At 43.2% G+C, this 16,327-nt stretch overlaps 1 protein-coding gene across 1 annotated transcript in view; it reads right to left on the bottom strand.

The window, feature by feature from the left end:
• LOC132828808 (gamma-interferon-inducible lysosomal thiol reductase-like) overlaps positions 1-16,327 on the bottom strand; it is a 67,366-nt gene that overhangs the window by 31,547 nt on the left and 19,492 nt on the right. The window contains exons 3-4 of the mRNA XM_060845944.1: positions 16,139-16,213; positions 12,565-12,660 (exon numbers count right to left, since the gene is read on the bottom strand). Coding sequence (XP_060701927.1) covers positions 12,565-12,660; positions 16,139-16,213 — 171 coding nt within the window. The remainder of the gene's footprint in view (positions 1-12,564; positions 12,661-16,138; positions 16,214-16,327) is intronic.

Here is a 16,327-nt window from a genome sequence, read left to right on the forward strand (position 1 = left end):
TGAGGAGCAGGTAAGCATGCTGGAATGGATAGAGATAGAGGAAGCTGATGGGCTGAAAATGTTGACAAACATTAAGATTGACAAGTCGCCAGTGCCAGACCAGATTTGTCCTCGGCTGCTTTGGGAAGTGAAAAATGTGATTGCTTCGCCACTTGCGAAGATCTTTGCATCGTCGCTCTCCACCAGAGTCATACCTGAGGACTGGAGAGAGGCAAATGTAATTCCTCTCTTCAAGAAAGTAAATAGGGAAATCCCCGGCAATTACAGACCAGTAAGTCTCACGTCTGTCGTCTGCAAGGTGTTAGAAAGGACTCTGAGGGATAGGATTTATGACCATCTGGAAGAACATGGCTTGATTAAATGCAGTCAGCATGGCTTTGTGAGGGTCAGGTCATGCCTCACAAACCTCATTGAGTTCTTTGAGGATGTGACTAGAAAAGTTGATGAGAGTTGAGCGGTGGATGTGGTGCATATGGACTTCAGCAAGGCATTTGATAAGGTTCCCCATAGTAGGCTCATTCAGAAGGTCAGGAGGAATGGCAAACAGGGAAATTTAGCTGTATGGATACAGAATTGGTTGGCCAACATAAGACAGCGAGTGATAGTAAAAGGAAAATATTCTGCCTGGAGGTCTGTGGTGAGTGGTGTTCCACAGGGCTCTGTCCTTGGGCCTCTATTGTTTGTAATTTTTATTAATAACTTGGATGAGGAGATTGAAGGATGGGTTAGCAAGTTTGCAGACGACACAAAGGTTGGGGGTATCAATGACAGTATAGAGGATTGTTGTAGGCTGCAGCGTGACATTTACAGGATGCTATGGTGATTCTGTTTGCCGAGCTGGGAATTTGTGTTGCAGACGTTTCATCCCCTGTCTAGGTGACATCCTCAGTGCTTAGGAGCCTCCTGTGAAGCACTTCTGTGATCTTTCTTCCGGCATTTGTAGTGGTTTGTCTCTGCCGCTTCCGGTTGTCAGTTCCAACTGTCCGTTGCAGTGGTTGGTATATTGGGTCCAGGTCGATGCGCTTTTTGATTGAATCCGTGGATGAGTGCCATGCCTCTAGGAATTCCCTGGCTGTTCTCTATTTGGCTTGTCCTTTAATAGTAGTGTTGTCCCAGTCGAATTCATGTTGCTTGTCATCTGCGTGTGTGGCTACTAAGGATAGCTGGTCGTGTCGTTTCATGGCTAGTTGGTGTTTGTGGATGTGGGTTGTTAACTGTCTTCCTGTTTGTCCTATGTAGTGTTTTGTGCAGTCCTTGCATGGGATTTTCTACACTACGTTGGTTTTGCTCATGCTGGGTATCGGGTCCTTTGTCCTGGTGAGTTGTTATCTGAGAGTGGCTGTTGGTTTGTGTGCTGTTATGAGTCCTAGTGGTCACAGTAGTCTGGCTGTCAGTTTGGAAATGCTCTTGATGTATGGTAGTGTGGCTAGTCCTTTGGGTTGTGGCATGTCCTCATTCCGTTGGCTTTCCCTTAGGCATCTGTTGATGAAATTGCGCAGGTATCCGTTTTTGGTGAATACATTGTATAGGTGTTCTTCTTCCTCTTTTTGCAGTTCTGGTGTACTGCAGTGTGTTGTGGCCCTTTTGAATAGTGTCTTGATGCAACTTCTTTTGTGTGTTGGGGTGGTTGCTTTCGTAACTACAACCGCAACTCAAGAGACTAGCCACACTAGCATACATCAGGAACATTTCCGAACTGACAGCCAGACTGCTGCGACCACTAGGACTCATAACAGCACACAAACCAACAGCCACTCTCAGATAACAACTCACCAGAACGAAGGACCTGATACCCAGCATGAGCAAAACCAATATAGTGTACAAAATCCCATGCAAGGACTGCACAAAACACTACGTAAGACAAACAGGAAGACAGCTAACAACCCGCATCCATGAACACCAACTAGCCACGAAACGATACGACCAGCTATCCTTAGTAGCCACACACGCAGATGACAAGCAACATGAATTCGACTGGGACAACACTATTATTATAGGACAAGCCAAACAGAGAACAGCCAGGGAATTCCTAGAGGCATGGCACTCATCCACGGATTCAATCAATAAGCACATCGATCTGGACCCAATATACTGACCACTGCAGCGGACAGCTGGAACTGACAACCGGAAGCGGCAGATTCAAACCACTATAAATGCCGGAGGAAAGATCACAGAAGCGCTTCACAGGAGGCTCCCAAGCACTGAGGATGTCACCTAGACAGGGGACGAAACATCTGCAACAAAAATTCCCAGCTCGGCGAACAGAACCACAACAACGAGCACCCGAGCTACAAATCTTCTCCCAAACTTTGAATTTACAGGATACAGAGATGGGCTGAGAGGTGGCAGATGGAGTTCAACCTGTATAAATGCCAAGTGATATATTTTGGAAGGTCAAACTTGAAGGTTGATTAAAGACAGGATTCTTGGCAGTGTGGAGGAACAGCGGGATCTTGGTGTGCAGGTACATAGATCCCTTAAAATGGCCACCCAAGTGGACAGGGTTGTTAAGAAAGCATATGGTGTTTTGGCTTTCCTTAACAGGGGGATTGAGTTTAAGAACCGTGAGATCGTGTTGCAGCTCTATAAAACTTTGGTTAGACCGCACTTGGAATACTGTGTCCAGTTCTGTTTGCCCTATGATAAGAAAGATGTGGATGCTTTGGAGAGGGTTCAGAGGAGGTTTACCAGGATGCTGCCTGAAATGGAGGGCTTATCTTACGAAGAGAGGTTGACTGAGCTCTGACCTTTTTCATTGGCAAAAAGAAGGAAGAGAGGGGACCTAATTGAGGTGTACAAGCTAATGAGAGGCATAGATAGAGTTGAATGCCAGACTTTTTTCCAGGGCAGAACTTGTTAACATGAGGATTCATAGTTTTAAGCTGTTTGCTGGAAAGTATAGAGGGGATGTCAGAGTCGGGTTCTTTACACAGAGAGTTGTGAGAGCATGGAATGCGTTGCCAGCAGCAGTTGTGGAAGTGAAGTCATTGGGGATATTTAAGAGACTGTTAGACATGCATATGGTCACAGAAATTTGAGGGTTCATACATTAGTTTTACCTTACATGAGGATCAGTGGTCAGCACAACATTGTGGGTTGAAGGGCCTGTTCTGTGCCGTACTGTTCTATGTTCAACCTTAAACAAGGAACCAAGCGGGCTAAAAGGGACCATGAAATAACTTTAGCGAGTAGAATTAAGGAGAATCCCAAGACGTTTTATTCATAATCTGAGAATCTGAGAAAATGAGTGAGATTCTCAATGATTACTTTGCATCAATGTTCATTGAGGAAAGGGACATGATGAATGTTGAGATTAGAGATGAAGGTTTGTTTACTAAGGAGGGAGGATGTGTTGAGTAGGCTAAAGGATGTTAAGGTGAACAAATCCCTAGGACCGGATAGGATCTATCCCAGGTTTCTGAGGGAAGTGAGAGAGGAAATAACTGGGGCCCTGAGAGATATCTTTGTGGCATCCTTAAACACAGGTGAGGTGCTGGAGGACTGGAGGGTTGCTCATGTTGTCCCCATGTACATGAAGGGGAGGAGAGATATTCCGGGTAACTACAGACCAGTGAGCCTGACGTCAGTGGTGGGAAAGTTGCTGGAGAAAGTACTGAGGGATAAAATCTATTTATATTTGGAAAAGAATGGGCTTATCAGTGATAGGCAACTTGGTTTTGTACGGGAGAGATTGTGCCTTACCAACTAGGTAGAGTTCTTTGAGGAAGTGACCAAGTTGATAGATGAAGGAAAGGCTGTAGATGTCATATACATAGACTTTAATAAAGCATTTGATAAGGTTCCCCATGATAAACTAATGGAGAAAGTGGAGTTACATGGTGTGCAGGGTGTTCTAGCTCAGTGGGTAAAGAACTGGTTGAACAACAGGAGACAGAGAATAGTAGTTGAAGGGAGTTTCTTAAAAGGAGAAAGGTGATCAGTGGTGTTCCACAGGGGTCAGTGTTGGGGCCACTGTTGTTTGTAATATACATAAATGATCTGGAAGAGGGCACTGTTGGTATGATCAGTAAGTTTGTAGATGACACGAAGATTGGTGGAGTAGCAGAAAGCATCGGGGACTGTCAAAGAATACAGGAGGATATAGATGGACTGGAGGGTTGGCAGAGAAGTGGCAAATAGAATTCAATTTGGGCAAATGTGAGGTAATGTATTTTGGTAAGTCTAATTCTAAAGCCAACTATACTATAAACAGAAGAGACTTGGAAAAAGTTGATGGGGCAGAGAGATCTGTAGGTTCGGGTCCATTGTGCCCTGAAGGTGCCTGCACAGGTGGATAGAGTGGTCAAGAAGGCACATGGTATGCTTGCCTTCATTGGACGGGGTATTGGGTATAAGAGCTGGTAGGTCATGTTAAAATTGTACAAGACATTGGTTCAGCTGCATTTAGAATACTGTGTACAGTTCTGGTCGCCACATTACCAAAAGGATGTGGACACTTTGGAGAGGGTGCAGAGAAGGTTTATGAGAATTTTGCCTGGTATGGACGGTGCTAGCTATGAAGAGAGGTTGAATCAGTTAGGATTGTTTTCATTAGAAAAAAGGAGATTGAGGGGGGAACATGGTTGAGGTCTACAAAATCATGAAGGGTATAGACAGGGTGGATAGAGATGAGCTTTTTCCCAGGGTGAGGGATTCAATAATGAGAGGTCACATATTCAAGGTGAGAGGTGAAAAGTTTAAGCGAGATACATGTGGAAAGTACTTTACACAGAGAGTGGTAGGTGCCTGGAACACATTGCCAGCAGAGTTAGTAGAAATAGGCACAGTAGATTCATTTAAGATGCATCTTTACAGATACATGAGTTGTTGGGAAGCAGAGAGATAAAGATCCTTAGGTTTTGACAGTACATTTGGATCAGCTCAGGCTTGGAGGGCCAAAGGGCCTGTTCCTGGGCTGTAAGTTTTCTTTGTTCTTTGTTCTTTTGTTCTTATCAAACTGAGAAGCAATTGAGTAAGGTGAGCTACTTGATAAGGACTTCAGACAGGAAGAAATCTCACAGTATGTTATGTGAATATACTCAAAGGTATTTTGATAGGGAAGGAAAGCAAAAGGGGAATGTGTTAATGATGACAGCACAGAAGGAAGAACCAAGTTCAGAGGATTCTGAATTGGATATTTGTCAAATCCAATTGGACAATGAGGAAGTTGTCAAAAATTGGGATAAATTATTGAGTTACCTTGCACAGAAGAATTGAAATGATCTGAAACAGTTATTACTATCCGATGGGGAGATATGTGGAAACAAACCAGGAAGTACTAACCTAATTGTGCATGATGTAGATATAGGAGATGCTGTTCCAATTAAGCAACATCCTTACAGGGATAACCCTTTAAAGTTGGCACAGGTTCAAAAGGAGATAGCGGCAGAATTGAAGTGAGTTACAGTGACTGGTGGTCACCCATAGTCACAGTGCCAAAGCCAGAAGGTACCCAACAGTTAGCTGCAGACTATCACAAAGTCAATGCTGTTACAAAGACTGATGCATATCCAATCCGCGGTTGGAGGACTGTGTCAAAAAAGTGGGACAAACAACTTACGTTTCTAAGTTGGACTTGCTCAAAGGCTACTGGCAAGTACCGCTATCAGAGGGAGCAAAGGCAATTTCAGTTTTTGTAATGTCAAATGGACTATATCAGTTCAAAGTCATACCACTTAGTAAGAAAAATCTTCCAGCCATATTTCAGAGACTGATTAATAAGGTCATTGCTGGATTATCTAACTGTGTTGTTTGTGTTGATGACCTGGTGATTTTTAGTCCCTCATGGAAGGAACGTTGACAGTATTTATCGGACTTGTTTGAATGACTTTGGAAGGCAGGCTTGCTGATAAACCAAACTAAAACTGAATTTGCCAAAGCCCAAGTCACCTTCCTGGGCCATGTTATTGGACACGGAAAAATGGCCCCACGGGATGTGAAAACAAAAGTAAATGGGGAATTCCCTACAGAATTGATGAAAACAGCAGTACTCCGGTTCCTTGGATTGAGTGGATTTTACTGGAAGTTTTTGCCGAACTTTAGCAGTGTGGCTGCTCCACTGGCCGAATTGTTAAAAAAGGGCAAGAAGTTTCCATGGACAGCAGACTGTCAAAAAGCACTTGACAGCCTCAAACCTGTTACCCACTGCCCCACTGGATTACATAAAGCCTTTCAAGGTGGCTATCGATGCCAGTGATGTGGGTGTTAGTGCGGTGCTCCTGCAGGAAGATGACAAGGGAATAGAAAGACCCATCCGGTATTTTTCAAGGAAGTTGAAAGTTCACCAACAGAAATATTCAGACTGGAGAAAAAGACTTTGAGTTTGGTGTTGGCATTACAACATTTCAGTATTTATAATACTAGCAATGCATCTGAGACAATTGTGTACACCGATCATAACCCATTCACATTTATGAAGAAATTCAAGGACAAAAATACCAGACTGTTTAGATGGAACTTGTTGTTTGCAGCATTCAATCTGAGCGTTGTGCATGTGGCATGTCGCAAAAACGTAATTGCCGATGCATTATTGAGACTTGAATGGGGAATGGAGGGGTTCAGTGGCAGGTGTGTCGCAGCCTACTTTCACGTGTAATTATGCATGTGTATAGTCAGTATAGGGGAAATGTGTGTTTTAGACTACTAACCAATTTCTTTTAAGGGGTTTAAAAATGAAGCTATCTTTTGATATCGATGTTTTTTTTTATTGGGGGAAGTGTCACAAAGCTGGCCCTATTTTCTAAAATCAGTTCCTTTTCTCAAGGAGACTGTGTCCATGGTTTATTCAGAGTGGTTGTAAACAGGCCAGACTCTGAAACGGCTGGGTTTTGTACAGATATGAAAGGCCTTTTTGTTTATACAGAAACAGATGAGTCTTCAGGCCAAAGCTTTTATAGAACATAGAACATAGAACAATACACCGCAGAACGGGCCCTTCTGCCCTCAATGTTGCGCCGACCTGTGAACTAGTCTCAGCACATCCCCCTACGCTATCTCATCATCATCCATGTGCTTATCTAAGGATTGTTTAAATCCCCCTAATATGTCTGAGTTGACTACATTGGCAGGTAGGGCATTCCATGCCCTTACCACTCTCTGAGTAAAGAACCTGCCTCTGACATCTGTCTTAAATCTATCACCCCTCAATTTGTAGTTATGTTCCCTCTTACAAGCTGACATCATCATCCTAGGAAAAAGACTTTCTCTGTCTACCCTATCTAATCCTCTGACCATCTTGTATGTCTCTATCAAATCCCCTCTCAACCTTCTTCTTTCCAATGAGAATAAACCCAAGTCTCTCAGCCTTTCCTCATAAGACCTTCCCTCCAGACCAGGGAACATCCTGGTAAATCTCCTCTGCACCTTTACCAATGCTTCCAAATCCTTCCCGAAATATGGCGACCAGAACTGTACACAATATTCCAAGTGTGGCCGCACTAGCGTTTTGTATAGTTGCAGCATGATATTACGGCTCTGGAACTCAATGCCTCTACCAATAAAACCTAACACATCATGTGCCTTCTTAAAAGCACTATTAATCTGGGTAGCAACTTTCAGGGACTCCAAGGTCCCTCTGCACATCCACATTACCAAAAATCTTTCCATTGACCCAGTACTCTGCCTTCCTGTTATTCTTCCCAAAGCACATCACTTCACATTTAGCTGCACTGAACTCCATTTGTCACCTCTCAGCCCAATACTCCACCGACTTTCGTGTCATCTGCAAATTTACTAATCCATCCACTTATGCCTGCGTCTAAGTCCTTTACAAAAATGACAAACAGCAGTGGTCCCAAAATAGATCCTTGTGGCACACACTAGTAACCGGACTCCAGGCTGAATATTTTCCATTAACCACCACTCGCTGCCTTCTTTCAGAAAGCCAATTTCTAATCCAAACTGCTAAATCACCCTCAATCCCAAATCTCTGAATTTTCTCCATTAGCCTACCATGTGGAACCTTATAAAAGGCTTTACTGAAGTCCATGTATACCATGTCAACTGCTCTATCCTCATCTACATGCTTGGTCACCTTCTCAAAAAACTCAATGAGGTTTGTGAGACACGACCTGCCCTTGACAAAACCATGTTGACTATCTGAAATCAAATTGTTGCTTGTTAGATGATTATAAATCTTATCTCTTATAATCCTTTCCAAAACCTTTCCTACAACAGAAGTAAGGCTCACTGGTCTATAATTACCTGGGTCATCTCTATGCTCTTCTTGAACAAGGGCACAACATTTGCTATCCTTCAGTTGTTAGAAATGACCTGTACAAGTCAAGGGGCATGGCCAGCTCTCTCTCTGAGCAATTCAGTCCAGAACTAGTTTGGGAGTTCAGCTGTAGGCTGTGTGGAAACAGGCTGCTAGACTCTCTCTCCTTCTGCCCTTCTAACTTCGATCTGTAAGACTTTGTTTCATTTTTACTGTGTTTAAGAGGTTTGCTTATTGTAACTGTTGTGTATGTTCAGAACAGCATAATTAAGTCTAGTTTGGATAGACTGAGTTCTGTAGAGATTCTTTACTGTGTTCTGTGTGTTTCATTGTGTAATTTTGTGAATAATTTTTTTAACTTTTTAAAACCTGGTAGTCAACCTAGCTAACATACTCCAGGTAATTTTCACTGTACACTTACTGAAACAAATTCCTAAGTTATGGTCTGGGCTGCTTGCTTAGGAATGTTTTGAGTGGTCTGGCCTAGTCCCTAACACTGGAAAGATTTGATTTGATTTCAAGATTAGTGGATACATTTTTAAGGTGAGAGGAGAGAGGTTTAAAAAAGACACGAGGGGAAAAACGTTTACACGGAGGGTGAACTTGCTGAGGAAATAGTGGATGCAGGGAGTATTACAATGTTTAGCATTTGGATAAATACATGAATAGAAAGGGTTTGGTGAGATATGGGCCAGGAGCAGGCAGGAGGGAATAGTATAGTTGGTATTATGTTCACATGGACTGGTTGGATCCAAGTGTCTGTTTCCGTGCACCCAAGTAAAGTGAAAAGCTTTGTTTTGCAAGCAGTACAGTCATATCCCAGCTTTCCTGAAGAAGGGCTTATGCCCGAAACATCGATTCTCCTGCACCTTGGATGCTGCCTGACCTGTTGCGCTTTACCAGCAATGCATTTTTCAGCTCATATTCCAGCAACAAGAACATGCAGATCATAGAGTGCTCAGACAGAGCAAGGCATACAGGTTACATTTCACAGGAGGTCATAGAATCATCGAGTCGTAGAGATGTACAGCATGGCAACAGACCCTTCGGTCCAACTCATCCATGCCGACCAGATGTCCTAAATTAATCTAGTCCCATTTCCCAGGATTTGGCCTATATCCCTCTCAACCTTTCCTATTCATATAGCCATCCAAACGCCTTTTAAATGTTGTAATTATACCAGCCTCCACCACTTCCTCTGGCAGCTCATTCCGTACATGCACCACTCTCTGCATGAAAAAACCCTGTCTATTTACCCTATCCATGCCCCTCATAATTTTATAAACCACTATAAGGTCACCCCCCAGCCTCTGAAGCTTCAGGAAAAACAGCCCCAGCCTCTTCAATCTCTCTTTATAGTTCAAACCCTCCAATCCCAGTAACATCCTTGTAAATCTGTTCTAAATGATTTCAAGTTTCACAACATCATTCCTATAGGAAGAAGACCAGAATTGCAAGCAATATTCCAAAAGCAGCCTAATGTCCTGTACAGCTGCAACATGACCTCCCAAATCTTGTACTCAATACTTTGACCAATAAAGGAAAGCATTCCAAACACCATCTTCACTATCCTATCTACCTGCAACTCCACTTTCAAGGAACTATGAACCTGCACTCCAAGGTCTCTTTGGTCATACCCCAGGACCTTACCATTAAATATATAAAGCCTTCCTCGTTTTGCCTTTCTAAATGCAGCACTTTACATTTATCTAAATTAAGCTCCATCTGCCACTTCTCAGCCCATTGCCACAACTGATCAATATTCCATTATACTCTGAGGTAACCTTCTTCACTGTCCACTACACTTTGTCCTAGGTTTGCATCCAAATCAATTATATGAATGATGAAAAGGGGTGGACCCAGCACCAATCTTTGTGGCACATCGCTGGTCACAGGCCTTCATCCTCTGTCTTCTACCTTTGAGCCAGTTCTGTATCCAAATGGCTTATTTATCTTGTACTCCATGTAATCTAACTTTGCTAACCAGTCTACCATGAGGAACTTTGTCGAACGCCTTACTGAAGTCCATATAGATCATGTCCACCTCTCTGTCCTCATTAATCCTTCGTTACTTCTTCAAAAAAACTCAGTCAAGTCAGTAACCTGATTTCACATTCACAAAGCCGTCTTGAATATTAATTCAACAGTCTAATAACAACAGGGATGAAGCTATTCTTGAACCTGTTGGTGAAGTGTTCAAGCTTCAGTATCTTCTGCCTGACAGAAGAGCTTGGAAGACAGCATTATCGGGGTGGGACAGCTCTTTGATGACATTCAGTCAAGATCAGGAAGGGCTGATGAAGGGCTCCTGCCCTAAATGTCAGTTTTCCTGCTCCTCGGATGCTGCCTGGCCTGCTGTGCTTTCCCAGCACCACTCTAATCTTGACTCTAATCTCCAGCATTTGCAGTCCTCACTTTCGCCTCTTTGATGACATTGTAAACTGTTCCACAGCAACAAAAAGTGTAAATGGAGTTCATAGATGGGAGTTTGGCTTCTGTGATAGTCTGAGCTGTGCACACAACTTTCTGTAGTTTCTTATGGTCCTGGGCAGTTGTGCCAGGCTATTATGCACAGGGATAGTACGTTTTCAATGGAGTATCTGTAAAAGTTGTTGCGGGTCCTTGGTGTGGTGAAGGCAGATTCAATTGAGACATTCAACTTTTTTTGTGATAGTAATGATGTACATGCCTATAGGGGAAAGGCCGGAGATTGATATTAGATAAAAACCTGACTAGATAATGGAGCTGGTGCCGTAAAATGGGCAAAATGATCACCTTCTGCATGATAATAATTTTGCAAGTCTGTGTGAGAAAGATCACCAATTTCTGGTTTTCACCCTTAAAACCAGAAGTGGCATAAACAACAGATTAACATGATATCGATTCAGGAAGTTCAGTAGAAGCTCAAATCACAGGTGTTCGAAGTGAGAAAGGGAAGCAAAATGACCAGAACCTATAATACAGACTGATGATATTACTGGAAACGTCAGAATAGATTTTCTATAAAATACTCCAAACTTAAAGTAACATGTCAGAAACAGTAATCAACATTGATGCTCCAATGTTGGAGATCTGAAGAACTCAAGAGATTCTAGAAAGTGACGTGGGAAAGCATGGTGAAGACAGGAGAGTAAAGGATGAAGTCTTCCTCACAGAAAATCTATCTTTCCTCTTAGCCTTAACTTAAAATTGCAGTCTGTACTCAATTATGTCATTGGGTCCCAACAAATGTCTTTCCTGAGGGAGTCAACAGGTTTGCTGCTGCTTTGGTACAAGATCAGAATGGTATGCTCCCAGAGCAATTTTACATGCATGTGATTAAATCATTCCTTGATCTTTCCCAACCTTTAAATATTGTGACTATTCCCATTCTAGGTAACCAAAGGTATGATAAATTATCAGGGATATGTAGGAATACAGATTTGAGGCTAAAATCAGATCAACTGAGATGTTAATGAATGACTGAACAGACTCGAGGTACTGAACAGCTTACTCTCCTCCTAAATTGTATGGTCATTGGATAATACAATACTTCCAAACAGAACTGAATGTGATGTGGTTCAAATTTCTTCTGGAATTTGTCCAATGACTACTACGCTCCTTTTTTCTCTAATCTGAGGCCTTCAAATAAATGTAAAATAATCAAATCAGGTTTTTAAAAAAAAATAGTCATGGGACGTTGTCGTTGCTGGCTGGTTCTATTGATTGCCCATTTCTAATTGCACTCAAGGTGGTGGTAGCAAGCTGCCATCTTGAATTGTAACAGGGCCATGAGGTGTGGGATCCCAAGATGCTGTCAGGGAGGGAATTCCAGGATTTTGACACAGCAACATATTTCCAAATCCGATTGGAGAGAGTATATCTGCTGCTTTTGTCCATTTTTCTGGCGAAAGTGACGGTGATTCTGGATTTGAAAGGTGATGTCAATGTAAGCTTGATGTGTTTGCACACTCTGAATGGTATATACTATTATCACTGCACATCAATGGCGGAGGAAGTGAATGTTTATGGTATTGTTTGGAATTCTTTATTCTAGATAATACTGAGCTTCATGAGTGTTGATGGAGCTGCCCCCACTGAGGCAAATGGGGACTATTACATCATGGTCCTGACTTGTGCCTTGAAGATGGCGGACAGATTTAGGGAGGCAGGATGAGAGTTGTGTCCTAGGAGGGTCAGTGCTGAGAGAGTGTCACACTGTCAGAGACCCAGTAGTGAAGGTAAGCAGCAAGGTTGAAGAGTCAGTACTATAATGTCAGAAGTGACATCTATTGGAGATATCATATCAAGGTCCTGGCCATGTGTCACTGTATATAATTGTAGTGGATTGGTACTGGTTAGCCACTCACCAGTTGTGCGGCTGCAGTCACATTGTCTGCTGATTCCATACAGAAAATGATTGGAAGGAATCGGTAAGGATCCTGAAGAGAATGCATAATGCACGTCTGTAAATAAAATTACAGAGGATCAGTTAACTGGGACAATTCATTTATCACTCATATCAGCATCAATTCCAGCACATGTATTCTGGTTTCAATAGACGGTCACTAACAGGATGCAGTTGTCCCTTGGCCAGGATGGCCCTGGGATCATGGCACCAACTGGCAGCTGCTACCAGACTGACTGTGTTGGAGGAAGAGCAGATTATTGAGCTACTAAATCTTGGATTAATGTAAAATTCATTTAGTTGAATTCAGGATGAGGCCTGTTTGTGATAAAAAGCGTTAATAGCATTAAATGAGCCAATCGCAGCTTAGTATACGACCAAAAGCAATTTTCAAAGCATCTTGCATTATTAACATTTTAGTATCATCAGTTAATGTATTAATATATTTACTACTACAAATCACAACGAGGTGATTTATCCGAGTGAATTACAAATGGGTTTGAAACTGAGTCACATGAGAAGATTCAAGGACATGTGATCAAAACATGGACCAAGAGTACATTTTAACTTCTGAAGGAGAAGGGGGAGGTAGACAATGGATGAGAGAAGCTGAAAATGTGTTGCTGGAAAACCGCAGCAGGTCAGGCAATATCCAAGGAGCAGGAGAATTAACGTTTCAGGCATGAGCCCTTCTTCAAGAATGAGGAAAGTGTGCCAAGCAGGCTAAGATAAAAGGTAGGGAGGAGGGACTTGGGGGAGGGGCGTTGGAAATGCGATAGTTGGAAGGAGGTTAAGGTGAGGGTGATAGGCCAGAGTGGGGGTGGGGGTGGGGGCGGAGAGGTCAGGAAGAAGATTGCAGTTAGGAAGGTGGTGCTGAGTTCGAGGGTTGGGACTGAGACAAGGTGGGGGGAGGGGAAATGAGGAAACTAGAGAAATCTGAGTTCATCCCTTGTGGTTGGAGGGTTCCTAGGCGGAAGATGAGGCACTCTTCCTCCAGCCGTCGTGTTGCTATGGTCTGGTGATGGAGGAGTCTAAGGACCTGCATGTCCTTGGTGGAGTGGGAGGGGGAGTTGAAGTGTTGAGCCACGGGGTGGTTGGGTTGGTTGGTTTGGGTGTTGTAGAGGTGTTCTCTGAAACGTTCCGTAAGTAGGCGGCCTGTCTCCCCAATATAGAGGAGACCACATTGGATGCAGCAGATGCAGTAAATGATGTGTGTGGAGGTACAGGTGAATTTGTGGTGGATATGGAAGGATCCTTGGGACCTTGAAGGGAAGTAAGGGGGGAGGTGTGGGTGCAAGTTTTGCATTTCTTGTGGCTGCAGGGGAAGGTGCTGGGCCCCAAGGGGCCCCAAGGCCCCAAGCGATCCTTCCATATCCATCACAAATTCACCTGCACCTCCACATACATCATTTACTGCATCCGCTGCACCCGATGTGGCCTCCTCTATATTGGGCAGACAGGCCACCTACTTGCGGAACATTTCAGAGAACACCTCTGGGACACCTGGACCAACCAACCCAACCACTCCGTGGCTCAACACTTCAACTCACCCTCCCACTCCATCAAGGACATGCAGGTCCTTGGCCTCCTCCATCGCCAGACCATAGCAACACGATGGCTGGAGGAAAAGTGCCTCATCTTCTGCCTAGGAACCCTCCAACCACAAGGGATGAACTCAGATTTCTCCAGTTTCCTCATTTCCCTCCCCCCACCTTGTCTCAGTCCCAACCCTCAAACTCAGCACTACCTTCCTAACCTGCAATCTTCTTCCTGACCTCTCTGCCCCCCCCCCCCACCCCCACCCCCACTCCGGCCTATCACCTTCATCTTATCACCCTCACCTTAACTTCCTTTCACCTATCGCATTTCCAACGCCCCTCCCCCAAGTCCCTCCTTTTATCTTAGCCTGCTTGGCACACTTTCCTCATTCCTGAAGAAGGGCTCATGCCCGAAACGTCGATTCTCCTGCTCCTTGAATGCTGCCTGACCTGCTGTGGTTTTCCAGCAACACATTTTCAGCTCTGCTCTCCAGCACTTGCAGTCCTCACTTTCTCCTAATGGATGAGAGAAAGTCAGAACAATAGCACATGAACAAAAATGAGATAGAGGTCAAGAAAATGTTTATGGAATTAATTCCTGGAATTTGAGTTCCAGGCAGCTGAAGGTATGGTCACCAATATATTGAGGTGAAAAGTTTAAGAGGTTTAAACAGTATATTTGGATCGGCTCAGGCTTGGAGGGCAAAAGGGCCTGTTCCTGGGCTGTAAGTTTTCTTTGTTCTTTGTTATTTGTTCAATGGGCTAGTGTTTGAAAAGGAGAGGATGCAAAGGAGATGAAATCTTGGAGGGGTTTAGGCTGGAGGAAAATAGACAAAGGGCTTGGAAGGGGACGGATTGGAAAACGATGAAACTTCTAAACTCAAGACATTTCCAGACCTGGAAAGGCCAGTGAGCACTACAACTGATGGATGAATATGACTTGGTGAAAGATAACTTTGGATGAAATAAAGTTTATGGAGGATGGAAGGTGGAACGCAAGTGAGGAAAATGTTGGAATAGTAAAGGCACATATGAGGACCTCAGCAACAAATGAGCTGAGACATGAAAGGAGCTGGGAAATGGTGAATATAACACAGTATTGGTAATGGGAAGGAAATAAGGTTAAAGGCTAAACAACACCAAATTCATGAACTGCCTGTTTCTGCCTCAGGCAACAAAGGAATGGCTTTGGTTGCTAGGAGACAGATGTATTGGCAGGAAATCAAAATAATGGGCAAAGTCTTACAATAGCTTTTTGTTTTGAAAGCAAGTTCCTTTTCAGGAGTCAAAAACATTTCTATGAGAGTCGGCAATCTACCTGACTTCATGATGTGGTGAAAGACAGGTTCCTGAGAATTCAGGCCCAGTCAGACACCAGGAGCAAGAGAGATACTGAGGCAGAAAGACACACTTTGTAGGAAATCAGGGGTCAAAAGACAGAAGGTAGACATCAGACGGTTATATGAGAGGAGAGAAGCTTAGAGTTATCTTGAATATACAAGTCATAAGTAACCTTGGCAGATTTAACCAGGACCCAAAAGTGTTTCATATTGTTTAGCCAGATCTGCCAACGGCTAAACCAAGGTGTTGACATTAAATAATACAATTGTATCTATTGAATTTAAGATATTGAAAATGAGGATTATTCCAGGAGGATTAACCAAGGTGAGGCTGAGTAATGGTTTGAATGGGGTGAGCAAGTGTTGCAGTGAATGCAACACAACAAGGTCACAGAGGGGAGAGAGAGAGAGAGAGAGAATAAAAGATAGAACAGGCTGTATTCCTGCTCAGTGATGAAATTCCTCAATAAAGCCTTTTGTAGGTTGCCATGGTAATGGGTTGGTTTTGGCATTAGAAATTGAGTCAGGGTCATTAATCATATGTGAATTCTGGAATGGTAAAAGGAATTTTGAAAAAGAGATTTTGAATTGAATGTTTTGGATATAATGTGAGGATTGTTGATGATGTGATCATCAGTAGCTGTTCAATTAGACTCACCTCAATCATGTTCCCAGTGCATTCCTGCTCTCCGTGCTGACAACTGAACACCCACTTGCCACTTTCATTCCTCTCCTACAAAAACAAAGCAACAATATATGAAAAGGGAACATGGCAGTGAGGGTTTAGATTCATTGCTTATTCCAGGGCATTTTGTCACTGAACATGTTACAACAAAACTTTTAGCAA

The sequence above is a fragment of the Hemiscyllium ocellatum genome, chromosome 28 (assembly GCF_020745735.1).
Source record: "Hemiscyllium ocellatum isolate sHemOce1 chromosome 28, sHemOce1.pat.X.cur, whole genome shotgun sequence".
NCBI classification, from domain to species: domain Eukaryota; kingdom Metazoa; phylum Chordata; class Chondrichthyes; order Orectolobiformes; family Hemiscylliidae; genus Hemiscyllium; species Hemiscyllium ocellatum.